At 47.4% G+C, this 14324-nt stretch overlaps 1 protein-coding gene across 2 annotated transcripts in view; it reads left to right on the forward strand.

The window, feature by feature from the left end:
* The window catches only part of ACOX3 (acyl-CoA oxidase 3, pristanoyl), a 38371-nt gene that overhangs the window by 5171 nt on the left and 18876 nt on the right, over positions 1 to 14324 (forward strand). For both annotated transcript variants that reach the window (XM_068149650.1, XM_068149651.1), the window contains 5 exons: positions 814 to 1047; positions 2148 to 2219; positions 4001 to 4090; positions 5243 to 5386; positions 6319 to 6407. In XM_068149650.1, coding sequence (XP_068005751.1) covers positions 814 to 1047; positions 2148 to 2219; positions 4001 to 4090; positions 5243 to 5386; positions 6319 to 6407 — 629 coding nt within the window. The remainder of the gene's footprint in view (positions 1 to 813; positions 1048 to 2147; positions 2220 to 4000; positions 4091 to 5242; positions 5387 to 6318; positions 6408 to 14324) is intronic.

The following is a 14324-nucleotide window of genomic DNA, read 5'->3' on the forward strand; positions in this document are numbered from 1 at the left end:
TTTTCTTACATTCGGATTGGATCAGTCCCTCATTTATTATCTTGTGATGGAGGAGCTTTCGTCAGTTGTAGCTGCATGAATTGTACCTGTGACAACAAACCATTTAAATGTATGCTCATAGTTCTCTGGGGCTTTGACTTGTGTGGTGGTTTGAGCCTTAACTGGGAGTTAGGAGCTCAGATGGGGGCAAGGCTGAGAATCCCTCCCCTGCTTCCCCCCTTCCTCCTTCCCAATAGAGAGGAAAAAGAAAGGGAAGGAGCAAATCTATCAAGAAATAATTTGGAGTCAGCCTGGAAGTAGAGAGGTAAAGAATTTTCTTTAAACAATATATATCTATGTAACAATAACAGGTAGGGTTCACAGGGGTAAGGAACAAGGATAGATGGGAGAAAAAAAATAAGAATACAAAACCAGTCTCTTTGAAGGGGTGTGGAGGTAGCAGGGAGAAGGATCAGGCCTGACCACGTGGCAGAGAAGCAAGGAGCCACCAGCAGTCCTCATCCAAGCAAAGGCAGGGCCCAGAGAGCTAATGGCTGCAGTTTCCTCCTTTTTATAGCCTTGCTGGGCATGGAGGGAGAGTGGAACAGACTAAACTCAGTTTCCTAGAGGAGAAAACCCCCTGCAGGGAGAGCAATGCTCTCACAAGCCCTCTCCCCATGCTTTCAGGATGGGCATAACACATCACCACTTGATACATTTGCATCTTCCTAGCAAACTAAAGTAGTTTGAGGCCTGGTATTGTCCTAGAAGTGTATTGTTATTTGTTAATGCTTTTATCTAAACATTCTCATGTCAGCTTTTTCCCCCTTGAAGAACAGAATCTTCTCTGCTCTGGAGAGTGACCCTCTCTTTGCACATCACCCTGGAGAAGATGTGTGCCGTGAGAAATACCAGGAGCTGACGTTCCTGCGCTTGAAAAGGCTCTTTGAGTATGAGTTTGTTACTCAACAAGAGGTCATGGAGAACCCACTGAAGCTACTTACTATGATAGCCTCTGTAGGAATGTATGACTGGTCTGTGTGTATCCAGTACTGCTTACATTGTGGGGTAAGTACAGCTCAAAAAGGGTAGATTTAAATGTACATGTCTTGGAAGTACTGTAATTCCATTGCTTTCTGCCTGCTTTATTAGAGATCTGTCTTTCTCCAGGCCTTTGTTTTCAAAACTGTTTGAGCTGTTTACAAAACTCAGAGCTGTGGGATGTGGTTAGTAGATCTTTGTCATTTAAGCCCTATCTCCACTGGAATCCCACTTGAAAAGTCAAGGTGGAACAGTAGACAGAGCTGCAGCAAGGTATTCTGATGTTACAGTTCCACCCTCTTTTGGCTAATCCTCTGCCTCCTCTCTGTGGCATTAGCAGCCAAAGAACTTGGCTGTTGTGCCTTATCTGGTACCTGTGTCTTTGCTACTTATAGAGGTATCAGAAACCTCCCTGTGTTGAGTAAGGGCAGAATCCAGAAGGAGGAGAAACCAGTAAAAAGTTTCTTGCTGACATCACTGGCTGGGATCCTGCTCTCTAGATGAGTCTTTCAGAAAGCATACTTGATGACAGAGCTGGTTAAATACTATCAGTTGAACTAATTAAGCATTACTAGTCACATGGCAGGGGATAGGCTGGGAATTTGAGGTTTGTTATGTTAATATCCATCTAGAAAACCTGAAGGCACCTTTACAAACAGTGTTCTTGTCTGATCTTCAAGCAACTGTCTTCAGTTCTCAGTCCATCTGCAATAAACCAAACTAGAACAGGCTTCAGCTCAAGGGGACATAGTATCATAGTATCATTCAGGGTTGGAAGGGACCACAAGGATCATCTAGTTCCAACCCCCCTGCCATGGGCAGGGACACCCCACACTACATCAGGCTGGCATCACTAACATTGAGCTGAAAGTGAGCTCATTAAGCAGCTTAAGAGTTCACAGTGAAGACCTGAACAGCTCAGAACTGTGAACATTTCGGCTCTCTGTAAAGAGGCCTTGAGAAGATCAAATCCTGGTTTGCTTCCCCCAGCTGTAGTCTAAGTAGTAGTTTACTGTGCAGCCTACTTCCCCTGGGCTCTCTCATGGCCATCAGTACTGCTAGGGTGTGCAATTTGTGCTTTGCATCATGGGGGCTCTGGTTTCATTGGGAATTCTCTGTTTTCACAGGCGTTTGGAGGTGCAATTTTGAGTGCTGCTAACAGATTTGCAGACATCATCCAAAAAATTTACAGCATGGAGGTAAGTTTATTTTTGGATCACTTGAGGGAACTGGCAGCCATCAAAACCATGGCAATGTCTGCATCATTCAATTCTTCCTAATCTCTGTACCCTCCTAGGTACTTCTAAATAGCTAAAGAAATGACCAGTGCAGAATGAAGGCGTGAATTCTGCCTGTCCTCACTGCTGGCAATTCTGCCACTTGCTGGATCTGTTGTAGATTTCCCAAGTTAACAGGCCAACAAAGTTTGAGGACTCCTCCCAAAAGGAGTGTAGATGGCACCACACCAGTTTTGTCCCTGTCCTGTACAGGTCTTTAAGGCCAGGCTAAGGGAGCTGGGGTTGCTTAGCCTGGAGAAAAGGAGACTCAGGGGTGAACTTACTGCTCTCTACAACTACCTTAAGGGGGGTTGTAGCCAGGCAGAGGTTGGTCTCTTCTCCCAGGCAACCAGTACCAGAACAAGAGGACACAGTCTCAAGCTGTGCCAGGGGAGGTTTAGGCTGGAGGTTAGGAGAAAGCAAGAGGTGTTCCCAAAGGCTGCTGAGAACCAAGTGAATGCATGCATTGATAGGATAGGATAGGATAGGATAGGATAGGATAGGATAGGATAGGATAGGATAGGATAGGATAGAATAGAATAGAATAGAATAGAATAGAATAGAATAGAGTAGAATAGAATTAACCAGGTTGGAAAAGACCTTTGAGATCATCAAGTCCAACCTACCACCCAACACCATCTAATCAACTAAACTATGGCATCAAGTGCCCCATCCAGTCTCTTCCTAAACACCTCTAGTGATGGTGACTCCACCACCTCCCTGAGCAGCACATTCCAATAGCCAATCAATCTTTCAATGAAGAATTTCTTCCTCACATCCAGCCTAAACCTCCCCTGGCACAGCTTGAGACTGTGTCCTCTTGTTCTGGTGCTGCTTGTCTGGGAGAAGAGACCAACCCCCACCTGGCTACAACCTCCCTTTACGTAGTTGTAGACAGCAAGGTCTCCCCTGAGGCTCCTTTTCTCCAGGCTAAGCAACCCCAGCTCCCTCAGCCTCTCCTCATAGGGCTGTGCTCCAGACCCCTCCCCAGCTTTGTTGCCCTTCTCTGGACACATTCTAGCAACTCAACATCTTTCCTAAACTGAGGGGCCCAGAACTGGACACAGGACTCAAGGTGTGGCCTAACCAGTGCTGAGCACAGGGCAGAATGACCTCCCTGCTCCTACTGGCCACACTGTAGTTTAGATTGGAAAAGACCTCTAACATCACCAAGTCCAACTGTTAGCTCAGCACTGCGAGGTCACCACCAAACCACATCCTGCATCACCACATCTGCATGGCTTTGAAACCCCTCCAGGGGTGAAGACTCCATCAGTGCCCCTCTGGGCAAGGCAAATGTGTCCTATATCCAAATTTATCTGTGATGCAGGCTGCTTGCAATTTTGAATATAAAAATCCTCCTTCTGTTTTTCTCCTAACTTCAAGAGTTCCCAGAACTGCTTGCAATGCAGGCAGAGCTGCTGATTTTCACCACCCAATGGTTATTTCAACCCAGAGAGCTGCAAACTTGGTCCTTGGATGTAGCAATCTGTACCTGCCTGAATGAGTCAGCTGTCAGCAAAGTCACAAAGGAGCTGTTCCCCCACTGCAGGCATGGTATTCTCTCCTCAGGGTTCTATTTGATTGGTTTCTTACACTTGCAAATGACTTTCCAGTAGCTACATTTGCAGTCTTTTGAAAATATTAACTGTTTTAATTGCTGTAACAAAAGCTTGACCTGTGCTTTGTGTCTCCTTGCTTAGATTTTTGGATGTTTTGCCCTGACCGAGCTCAGCCATGGAACCAACACTAAAGGCATCCGGACCACTGCCACCTTTGATCCTAACACTCAGGTCGGTCCTTACTGCACAGGAATCATGTTTGTGCCACCTTTGATCCTAACACTCAGGTCGGTCCTTACTGCACAGGAATCATGTTTGTGTCACCTTTGATTCTAACACTCAGGTTGTTCCTTATTGCACAGGAATCATGTTTGTGTCACCTTTGATTCTAACACTCAGGTTGGTCCTTACTGCACAGGAATCATGTTTGTGCCACCTTTAGAATAGAATAGAATAGAATAGAATAGAATAGAATAGAATAGAATAGAATAGAGTAGAATAGAGTAGAATAGAATAGAATAGAATAGAATAGAATAGAATAGAATAGAATAGAATAGAATAGAATAGAATAGAATAGACCAGGTTGGAAGAGACCTTCAAGATCGTCGTGTCCAACCCATCATCCAATACCACCTCATCAACTAAACCATACAACCAAGCACCCTATCAAGTCTCTTCCTAAACACCCCCAGGGATGGTGACTCCATCACCTGCCTGGGCAGCACATTCCAATGGGCAATTGCTCTCTCCATGAAGAATTTCTTCCTAACATCCAGTCTGAACCTCTCCTGGTGCAGTTTGAGACTGTGTCCTCTTGTTCTGGACATTTGATCCTGACACTCAGGTTGGTCCTTACTGCACATGAATCATGTCTGTGCCACCTTTGATCCTAACACTCAGCTTGGTCCCTGCCGCACAGGAATCACGTTTGGCACTCTGAGACTCAGGTTACCTGCTGAGAGGACGGAATGATCCAAGGATTTCTTTGATTAACAAGAAAGAATCAAGTTCATCTTGAAAGGCAGAAGAAAATGATTGAGGGGGAAATGTTTTTTAGGGAGCTTTGAAGAAAACCAAACCAGAGAGGTGTATCACGGGTCCTGTGCTGTGGGTGCCTCAGTTCACAGATAGCTCTCTCTCCCCTTCATTTATTTCTAAGGCAAACAAATGGTGGTTTTGCACCTCTAAGTTTTTCCTGTCTACAAAAATTTTCTCCTAAGTTGAACACAGAGGGAGCTCAGCTGTGGGAGTGGAGTACAGAATGAAACCCTGGGAGTTACTGGATGTTTTCAAAGCACTTCCATGGGCACAAACACCAAATGAAAAAGGCATGTGCTGATTTTTATCATTGACGTAATGTGCTCTTTGCTTTCTTGGCTACAGGAATTTATCATCCATACTCCTGACTTTGAAGCTGCAAAGTTCTGGTCTGGTAATATGGGGAAGCATGCCACTCATGCAGTTGTGTATGCCCAGCTCTATACCCCTGATGGGCAGTGCCAAGGGTTGCATTCTTTTCTTGTACAGGTAGGGGAGAAATACTGCTAATCTTCTCCTTTTTTTGAGGGGTATGGGGAGAGTGGGTTCAAAGGAAAGACTTTCTGCTATGCTGTTGTTCACATCTGACCAGAAGATTCTTTAATTAATGAGTTTGGCATTCATTCCAGTTCCAGGAAGTCCACTGGATTTTAGATGTTCACTGATTTTGTGAGGGTTCAGCCAGGTCAGTCCCCAGCCTGTCCTGGTCTGTGGGGTGGTTGTTTCCCAGATGCAGGACTCTACCTTTGTCCTTACTGGATTTCATTCAGTTTCTTCCTGCCCAACTCTCCAGCCTGCCCAGGCCTGGCTGAATGGCAGCACAGCCTGAGGGAGTGTCATCAGTGCTCCCAGTTTGATGTCATCAGCAAACTGGCTGACAGTGCCCTCTGTACCCTCAGCAAGGTCACTGATGAGTAGATTGAATAGTCCTGGTCCCAGTGCTGGCCCCTGCCTGACACTGGCAAGCCTCTACCACAGAGATCAGTTTCTAAGGTTAAAGGCATCAGAAAACCTGGGAGTGCCATAGAGAAGTTGTACAGAGCAAACTGAATCAGGTGCAAACTGAGCAGGAGCTGCCATAAACCTGGGGAATACCTCAAAACTGATTGGTACATAAAAGCTCAGGTTGTTCCTGCTATGTGCACCTGAGGAAGGTTTCAGTTCTAGCCTGATGAGAGCAGTAACCAGTGTGAAGGCCTATTTATCAAACTAATGTAACTACTGTCATTGCCAGAGTAACTTTCATTAAGGGATACTTAAGTGCAAGTCACATCCTGAATGAAGTGCTTGAAAAGAGCTTTTTTTTTGGTGTTAAGAGCAGAGTACAAGCTGGGAATATTTATTTTCACTCTTTGGAAAGTTCAGCCCATAGCCTGCAGTGTTCCACAAGTGAATTGTTGTTTTGTTCCCTTTCCCTGCAGATTCGAGACACAAAAACTCTCCTGCCAATGCCAGGTGTGATGGTAGGAGACATAGGGAAGAAAGTTGGGCAGAATGGGTTTGATAATGGGTAAGTGAATCTGCTTGGAGGAGGAGGCATTTGGGGTTCCAATCTCCTCCTGTGTCAGTCCTGGCTTTACTTCTGAGCTGTTCACTTGTGGCTTTAAGTTGTTGTTTTAAAAAGCAAACAGCAACCCAGGTTGGAAAATCTTGGATTTCAGTATTTTATAGCTGAATAACCTTGGGTCTTCCTGCTGCTCCCACTTTTTGGAATAGGAAGTGTCACTGAGAAAGTATTCAAAGGTCATCATGTCCAACTCCCCTGCAGTCAGCAGGGATACCTCCAGTTAGATCAGGCTGCCCAGGGACACATTGAGTCTGGTCTTGAGTGTCTTCAGGGATGGAGCCTCAACCACATCTCTGGGCAGCTTGTTCCAGTATTTCCCCACTCTCATTGTGCAGAACTTCCTCATGATGTCCAATCTAAGTCTCCCCTGCTCCAGTTTCAAACCATTGCCCCTTGTCCTATCACCACAGGCTCTTCTGAAGAGTCCCTCCCCAGCCCTCCTGTATACCTCCTTCAGATATTGAAATGCAGCTCTAAAGTCATCCTGGAGCCTTCTCTTCTCCAGGCTGTTCCAGCCTGTCTTCATAGCAGAGGTTCTCCAGCCCTCTGAAAATCTTGGTGGCCTCCTCTGGACCCCCTCCAGCAGGTCCATGTCTCTCTTGTGTTGGAGGCCTCAGACCTGGAAAAAGCACTCCAGGGGAGGTCTCATAGATGGAGGAGAGGCAGTGGGGAAATTGAGGTAGATTTCTGCACTGAAACAACTCTGATGTAAAAACAATGATTCATACCCCTGTATTAGTTGCATAGCTCTATGTAAAGACAGAGACCTAAAATAGTAAGTGTGAGGGAGAAGCTCTTCTTTGTCTCCTATTTACCCTTTTCAGTTGCTTCAGTTCATTACAGCTCCATGCCACTGCAGTAAACAAAGTGTAGACACCCTGAGGGATCCTGGGTTCAAACATAATAGCTTTGACTTGCTGTCCAGAAGGTCAGAGGTCTGCTGTAGTTTATTGTCTGTGAGGTCACAAACAGCCTGCAGTGCCAAAAATAGCACTGTTTGTGCAGCTCATTCTCATGGATGCTTTGTTAGCTGAAGACAGACAAAATAAAGACAAAAAATACAGACAATTAAGGGGTTTAGGGAAAAAAAAGTATGAGAAAAGGTCTAGAAATGAAGGATGGTTGGGTTGTGGTGGCTGGTTTTGCCTGCACCTCCATTCCACTCTAGCAGCCACCAGATGGCACAGCAGCATGAGCCATATTTCTAGTGGAAACCTTCAAATCCTGCTGTTCACTCTTAATTTGCAGCATATCTTTGTGCAAAACACAAAGGAGGGAGAAGATTGTGCTTGGCACAGTGCATCAGCATGCATGGCATTGAAAAACCCAGTTGTCCTTTGATCTGCTGGGGGGGTGGAAATGGGGCACTTCCTAAAATACCTTCCTGCATTTGAAATTCCTCTGAACAGCTGAGCAAGCTGAAATGAGAATCCACTTAACACGCTGGAAGGAAGAGGTACCAGTGACCTCCCATCTCCATGCCAGATGGAGTCACAGAATCACAGAATCACCAAGGTTGGAAGAGGCCTCAAAGATCATCAAGTCCAACCTGTCACCCAACACCTCATGACTATACCATCGCACCAAGTGCCACGTCCAGTCCCCTCTTGAACACTTCCAGGGATGGTGACTCCACCACCTCCCTGGGCAGCACATTCCAATGGCTAACAACTCTCTCTGGGAAGAACTTTCTCCTCACCTCCAGCCTAAACTTCCCCTGGCACAGCTTGAGACTGTGTCCTCTTGTTCTGGTGCTGGTTGCCTGGAAGAAGAGAGCAACCCCCTCCTGGCTACAACCTCCCTTCAGGTAGTCGTAGAGACCAAGAAGGTCTCCCCTAAGCCTCCTCTTCTCCAGGCTAAGCAACCCCAGCTCCCTCAGCCTCTCCTCACAGGGCTGTGCTTGAGGCCTCTCCCCAGCCTCGTTGCCCTTCTCTGGACACCTTCAAGTGTCTCAATGTCCTTCTTAAACTGAAGGGCCCAGAACTGGACACAGGACTCAAGGTGTGGCCTAACCAGTCCTTTATCTGAGCTGTGCCACCACATAGCACTTAAAGCAGTGATAGGACTTGCTAAGCTTTCTGCTTACTTTGCATATGCTGCTGTAAAAAAATACTATCTGCTGCTAAGTGCAGTACCTGAGGATCTCCACTCATGGATCTCCATCTCATTTAAGTGTGGATTAAGACATTTCCTGTACTAGGAAAGCTGAAGTTTCAGACAGCACCTGCACCTGGGGATGAGGCCCCAATGCTGATAGATAGCCTTCCTTCACTACAAGTTCTCTGTTCCTAATCTAGTCAGTTAGAGGGTTAGTTAGATCTGGCTTGGACCACTACACTCTGTGCTGGGTTAGGAACTGGCTGGAGGGCCGGGCCCAGAGAGTGGTAGTGAACGGTGCCACATCCAACTGGCAGCCAGGCACCAGTGGCGTCCCCCAGGGATCAATGCTGGGCCCCATCCTCTTTAACATCTTCATTGATGATCTGGATGAGGGGGTCGAGTCAGTCATCAGCAAGTTTGCAGATGACACCAAGTTAGGGGCAGATGTTAGTCAGTTAGAGGGTAGAAAGGCTCTGCAGAGGGACCTCGACCGACTGGACAGATGGGCAGAGTCCAATGGGATGGCATTCAACAAGTCCAAGTGCCGAGTGCTGCACTTTGGCTACGGCAATCCCATGCAGAGCTACAGGCTGGGGTCAGAGTGGCTGAGAGCTGCCAAACAGAGAGGGACCTGGGGGTGCTGATTGACAGCCACCTGAATATGAGCCAGCAGTGTGCCCAGGTGGCCAGGAGGGCCAATGGCATCCTGGCCTGCATTAGGAATAGTGTGGCCAGCAGGAGCAGGCAGGTCATTGTGCCCCTGTACTCTGCATTGGTTAGGCTGCACCTTGAGTCCTGTGTCCAGTTCTGGGCCCCTCAGTTTAAGGAGGACATCGAAACACTTGAACGTGTCCAGAGAAGGGCAACAAGGCTGGGGAGAGGCCTTGAGCACAGCCCTGTGAGGAGAGGCTGAGGGAGCTGGGGTTGTTTAGCCTGGAGAAGAGGAGGCTCAGGGGAGACCTCATTGCCCTCTACAACTACCTGAAAGGTGGTTGTAGCCAGGAAGGGGTTGGCCTCTTCTCCCAGGCAGCCAGCACCAGAACAAGGGGACACAGTCTCAAACTGCACCAGGGGAGGTTTAGACTCGAGGTGAGGAGGAAGTTCTTCACCGAGCGAGTCATTCGTCATTGGAACGGGTTGCCCAGGGAGGTGGTGGAGTCACCGTCCCTGGAGGTGTTCAAGAGGAGATTGGACGTGGCACTTGGTGCCATGGTCTAGTCATGGGGTCTGTGTTGATAGGTTGGACTCGATGATCCTCGAGGTCCTTTCCAACCTAAGTTATACTGTGTGATACTGTGTGTGTGATACTGTGTGATACCTCAGGTAGTTTCTTCAGAGAGGTCTCAGACTAGATGCCAAAGTTGTTCACAAGAACTGGAGAGCTGGTTTTCACCTTGCAACCTTCCTGCTCACCTGGAGCTGTCCAAAATGTCAGCACTTGTACCCATTGCTTCACAAAGGCCTGGCTGGGCACTGGGGAGTTAAAAGATTCCTAGCCTTGTGGTGACAACAAGCTGTGCCAGTTCTGGAGAATGAGCTGTTGATTGCATGATCTGTGAAAAACCTGCATTCACAGGGAGCCATTTTAGCAGCCACTGCCTTGTCAAGGTCTTCTGTGTAGTTTAGCAGTACCTTAGTAATCCTACATCCTGTCTTAGCCCAGAGAAAGCACAGCCTGCAGTGCAGGAGCATGCTGTGTAGGGAAGCATTCTATTCAGCTATGCCTGCGGGTTCTGCTCTCTGCTGCATGCCTTGCCAGGTGTTTGCTGCATGTGTGGAGTCTGGTTCAGCTGTCACAGACACTTTGGTGACTCAGAGATGTTTCCATGTAGTGAAACTCATCATAAATCAGTTCTGCGCCCCTCAATTTAAGAAGGATATCGAAACACTTGAACGTGTCCAGAGAAGGGCAGTGAGGCCTCAAGCACAGCCCTACGAGGAGAGGGAGCTGGGGTTGTTTAGCCTGGAGGAGTCTCAGGGGAGCTTGTTGCTCTCTACAATTACCTGAAAGGAGGTTGTAGACAGCTGGGGGTTGGTCTTTTCTCTCAGGCAACCAGCACCAGAACAAGAGGACACAGTCTCAAGTTGCACCAGGGGAAGTTTAGGCTGGAGGTGAGGAGAAAGTTCTTCCCAGAAAGAGTAATTGGCCATTGGAATGTGCTGCCCAGGGTGGTGGTGGAGTCCCCATCCCTGGAGGTGTTCAAAAATGGACTGGATGTGGCACTTGAAGCTATGGTTTAGTTAGTCATGAGGTGTTGAGTGATAGGTTGGACTTGATGATCTCTGAGGTCTTTTCCAACCTTATTGCTTCTATGATTCTAAATGGTCAGAGTGAAGGCCAGAATCTGACATCTCTGGCACAGATGCCAGGCGTCGTGCCTGCACTTCAGGAAGTTGATGCTACCAATCTTCGGTATAGGTACAGAATGTTGTGATCCTAAACACTTTGGTAGGGCATAGGGAAGAAATTCCAGAGGTCCCTTGGGAAATAACATTGATTTATGCTATGTAAGAAAACAGAGTAGGTGATGGTGGCTGTCTCCTCTGGCTCTGGAAAAGAATGAATCTCTTGGGTCATTTGGCTGAAGGCTAATTTCCTGCTGGTGCAGAGTGTGATGTTTTCACTGAGAGAAGGAATTCCAGAAGGGATGTGGGAATTTTTGCAGTGTAAATCCAGTCAACTGGCCTGCTGCTTCTAAGTCTCAGAGCTTCATATTGGAATTCCCCAAAATCCCATGGGTTTGCCGTTCTTTGTAACTTCAGCTACCCAGACAAAATCCCATTACAACGTCTGAAAGTGTTTTTCTTTCTCTCTACCATTTACAACCATTTGTGTAATCAATACATCAGTGGCTAAAAAGAGGACTCCAGTGTTATTTATGGAGAGTTTAGACTGGTTTTGTGCCTTGTTGGCAAAGTATAAATCAAACTTCCAGCAGGGGATGCAAGAGCTTCAGTTTCACAAATAAAGATGTCCACCTGTTGCTAGTGCTCTGGCAGAGATGTGCTGTTCACTGAGCTCTCACAATGGAAGTAACTGAGGCAAAAACCCACCCACTGCAACAGCTCTGGTTGTTGAGGATCCAGGGGATCCAGTGGAATGAATGGCAGCTGTAAAAGGAGTGCTGGATATTAGAAGAAGCTTCTTCACTGAAAGGGTTCTCAATGCCTGGCACTGGCTGCCCAGGGAACTGGTTGAATCCCCATCCCTGGAGGTGTTTCAGAGGCAGAGATGTGGTGCTGAGGGCCATGGTTTTTAGCCCCAGCCTTGGCAGAGTTAGGGAATGGTTGGACTGGATGAGCTTAAAGGGCTTTTCCTACCAAAACAATGCAGTGAATCTGAGAATGCTGCTTCTGGCATAGCCTTCAGTCTGCTCAGCTTATGCAGGTAGAACTCTGTGGGCTAGGGTTGGTTTACCTGTGGGCTCCATGGTGCAGACCTGCACATTGCTGTAAGAGCCCTGAGCTGTGTGTTTGAAGTGACAGCTCTCTGTCTTTCTTGATCCCAGTCACACATATGCTATGAAGAGGAGGCCCTAGCAGGGTAGCTTTCAACCCTATGGTCATGTCATCACCAAGTGAAATGCAGCCATTTTCCAGCCCTGCTGGTACCTGATATCCCCAGGACTGTCTTTACAGCTCCACTGCTGGAAGAGATTTCTGCAATTCTTTAAGGAGCTTTCCCCCTAACTGCATTGCCAGATGTGGTCCATGGCTATTCACTCTGCTTTCTGGGCTAATAACCATTTAGAGACATGCTCAGTGGCTTCATGAAACCTGACCATTTCTCTTTAATATGTCCAAGTTCATCTTGGCCAGTATGGTTAACAACTGCCAACAGCAAAGCCCATGGAGGAGAAGCATAACAGCAACTGGCAATGATCTCAGCAGGGTGTCTGACTCCCAGGTCCTGTTAGGTTCTGCTTTTATTCTCAGCACTGCTGCTCATAGGCTTGTAACTTACTTGTTTATGCAGATGTGTGATCTTTTAATTGCTAGTTCTGTCTGTCCCTCTCTTTAGCTTCTTCAAGGTTTTGCCATCATATGTGAGTTTATTTTAATAGTGGTGTACAGAAAATGAAGGAAATTATGTGTCTGTAATGGACAATATCAGGGGGAGAAGCTTAACTGTTCTTTGAACTCATCCTCTCCTATGAGGACAGACTGAGGGAGTTGGGGCTGTTCAGTCTGGAGAAGAGAAGGCTACAAGTTGGCTTTATTGTGGCCTTCCAGTATCTGAAGGGGGCTACAAGAAAGCTGGGGAGGGAATTTTTAGGGTGTCAGGGAGTGATAGGACTAGGAGGAATGGAACAAAGATAGAAGTGGGTAGATTCATATTGGATGTTAGGAAGAAGTTCTTCCCCGTGAGGGTGGTGAATATGAGCCGCCTGAATATGAGCCAGCAGTGTGCCCAGGTGGCCAAGAGGGCCAATGGCATCCTGGCCTGCATTAGGAATAGTGTGGCCAGCAGGAGCAGGGAAGTCATTGTGCCTCTGTACTCTGCATTGGCTAGGCCACACCTTGAGTACTGTGTCCAGTTCTGGGCCCCTCAGTTTAGGAAGGACATCGAAACACTTGAACGTGTCCAGAGAAGGGCAACAAGGCTGGGGAGAGGCCTTGAGCACAGCCCTATGAGGAGAGGCTGAGGGAGCTGGGGTTGTTTAGCCTGGAGAAGAGGAGGCTCAGGGGAGACCTTATTGCTCTCTACAACTACCTGAGAGGTGGTTGTAGCCGGGAAGGGGTTGGTCTCTTCTTCCAGGCAACCAGCACCAGAACAAGGGGACACAGTCTCAAGATGCGCCAGGGGAGGTTTAGACTCGAGGTGAGGAGGAAGTTCTTCACCGAGCGAGTCATTTGTCATTGGAATGTGCTGCCCAGGGAGGTGGTGGAGTCACCATCCCTGGAGGTGTTCAAGAGGAGATTGGACGTGGCACTTGGTGCTATGGTCTAGTCATGAGGTCTGTGTTGATAGGTTGGACTCGATGATCCTTGAGGTCCTTTCCAACCTAAGTTATACTGTGATACTGTGATACTGGTGAGACACTGGAACTGGTTGCCCAGAGAGGTGGTTAGAAGCCTCATCTCTGGAGGTTTTTAAGGCCAGACTGGATATGGCTGTGAGCAACGTGATCTAGTGTGAGGTATCCCTGCCCATGGCAGGGGGTTGGAACTGGATGATCCTTGAGGTCCCTTCCAGCTCTGACAATTCTATGGTTCTATGCTCTTGATTTGAAGAAACTAGACTGTTACATAATGATTAGAAATCTTGTGTTCTGGTTCACTGGTTGTAGGGGAAAAAAAGACCCCATGAGGAGGGTAACATGGGTTTTAATCCACAGAATTCTAGATGGTTTTTAATGAGGTAGAGAATTAGCCAAATATTTGTGTTGGAAAGATTAGAATGAAACTTTCAAAAAGTGTTTTCAAATGACTTCCTCTAGATTTGTTCAGGATTGTATCACAAAAGCTGGAGCCTCTTTCCTCTGACAGAAGCCTGAGAGAGTTGGGACTGTTCAACCTAGAGAAGAGAAGGCTGTGGGGAGAGCTTAGAACAGCCTTTCAGTACCTGAAGGGGGCTACAGGAGAGCTGGGGAGGGACTTTTGACAAAGGCTTGGAGTGACAGGAGGAGGGGTGATGGCTTCAAAGTGGAAGAAAGTTGATTAGACATCAGGAGGAGCTTCTTCCTTGTGAGGTGATGATTCCCTGAGAAGTCCTGGAGGCTCCAGCTCTGTGAAGTGTTCAAAGCCAGGTTGGAGGGG

Source organism: Melanerpes formicivorus, unplaced genomic scaffold (genome assembly GCF_026170545.1).
Source record: "Melanerpes formicivorus ecotype bairdi unplaced genomic scaffold, bMelFor1.0.p_v2 SCAF_18, whole genome shotgun sequence".
In the NCBI taxonomy this organism is placed as follows: domain Eukaryota; kingdom Metazoa; phylum Chordata; class Aves; order Piciformes; family Picidae; genus Melanerpes; species Melanerpes formicivorus.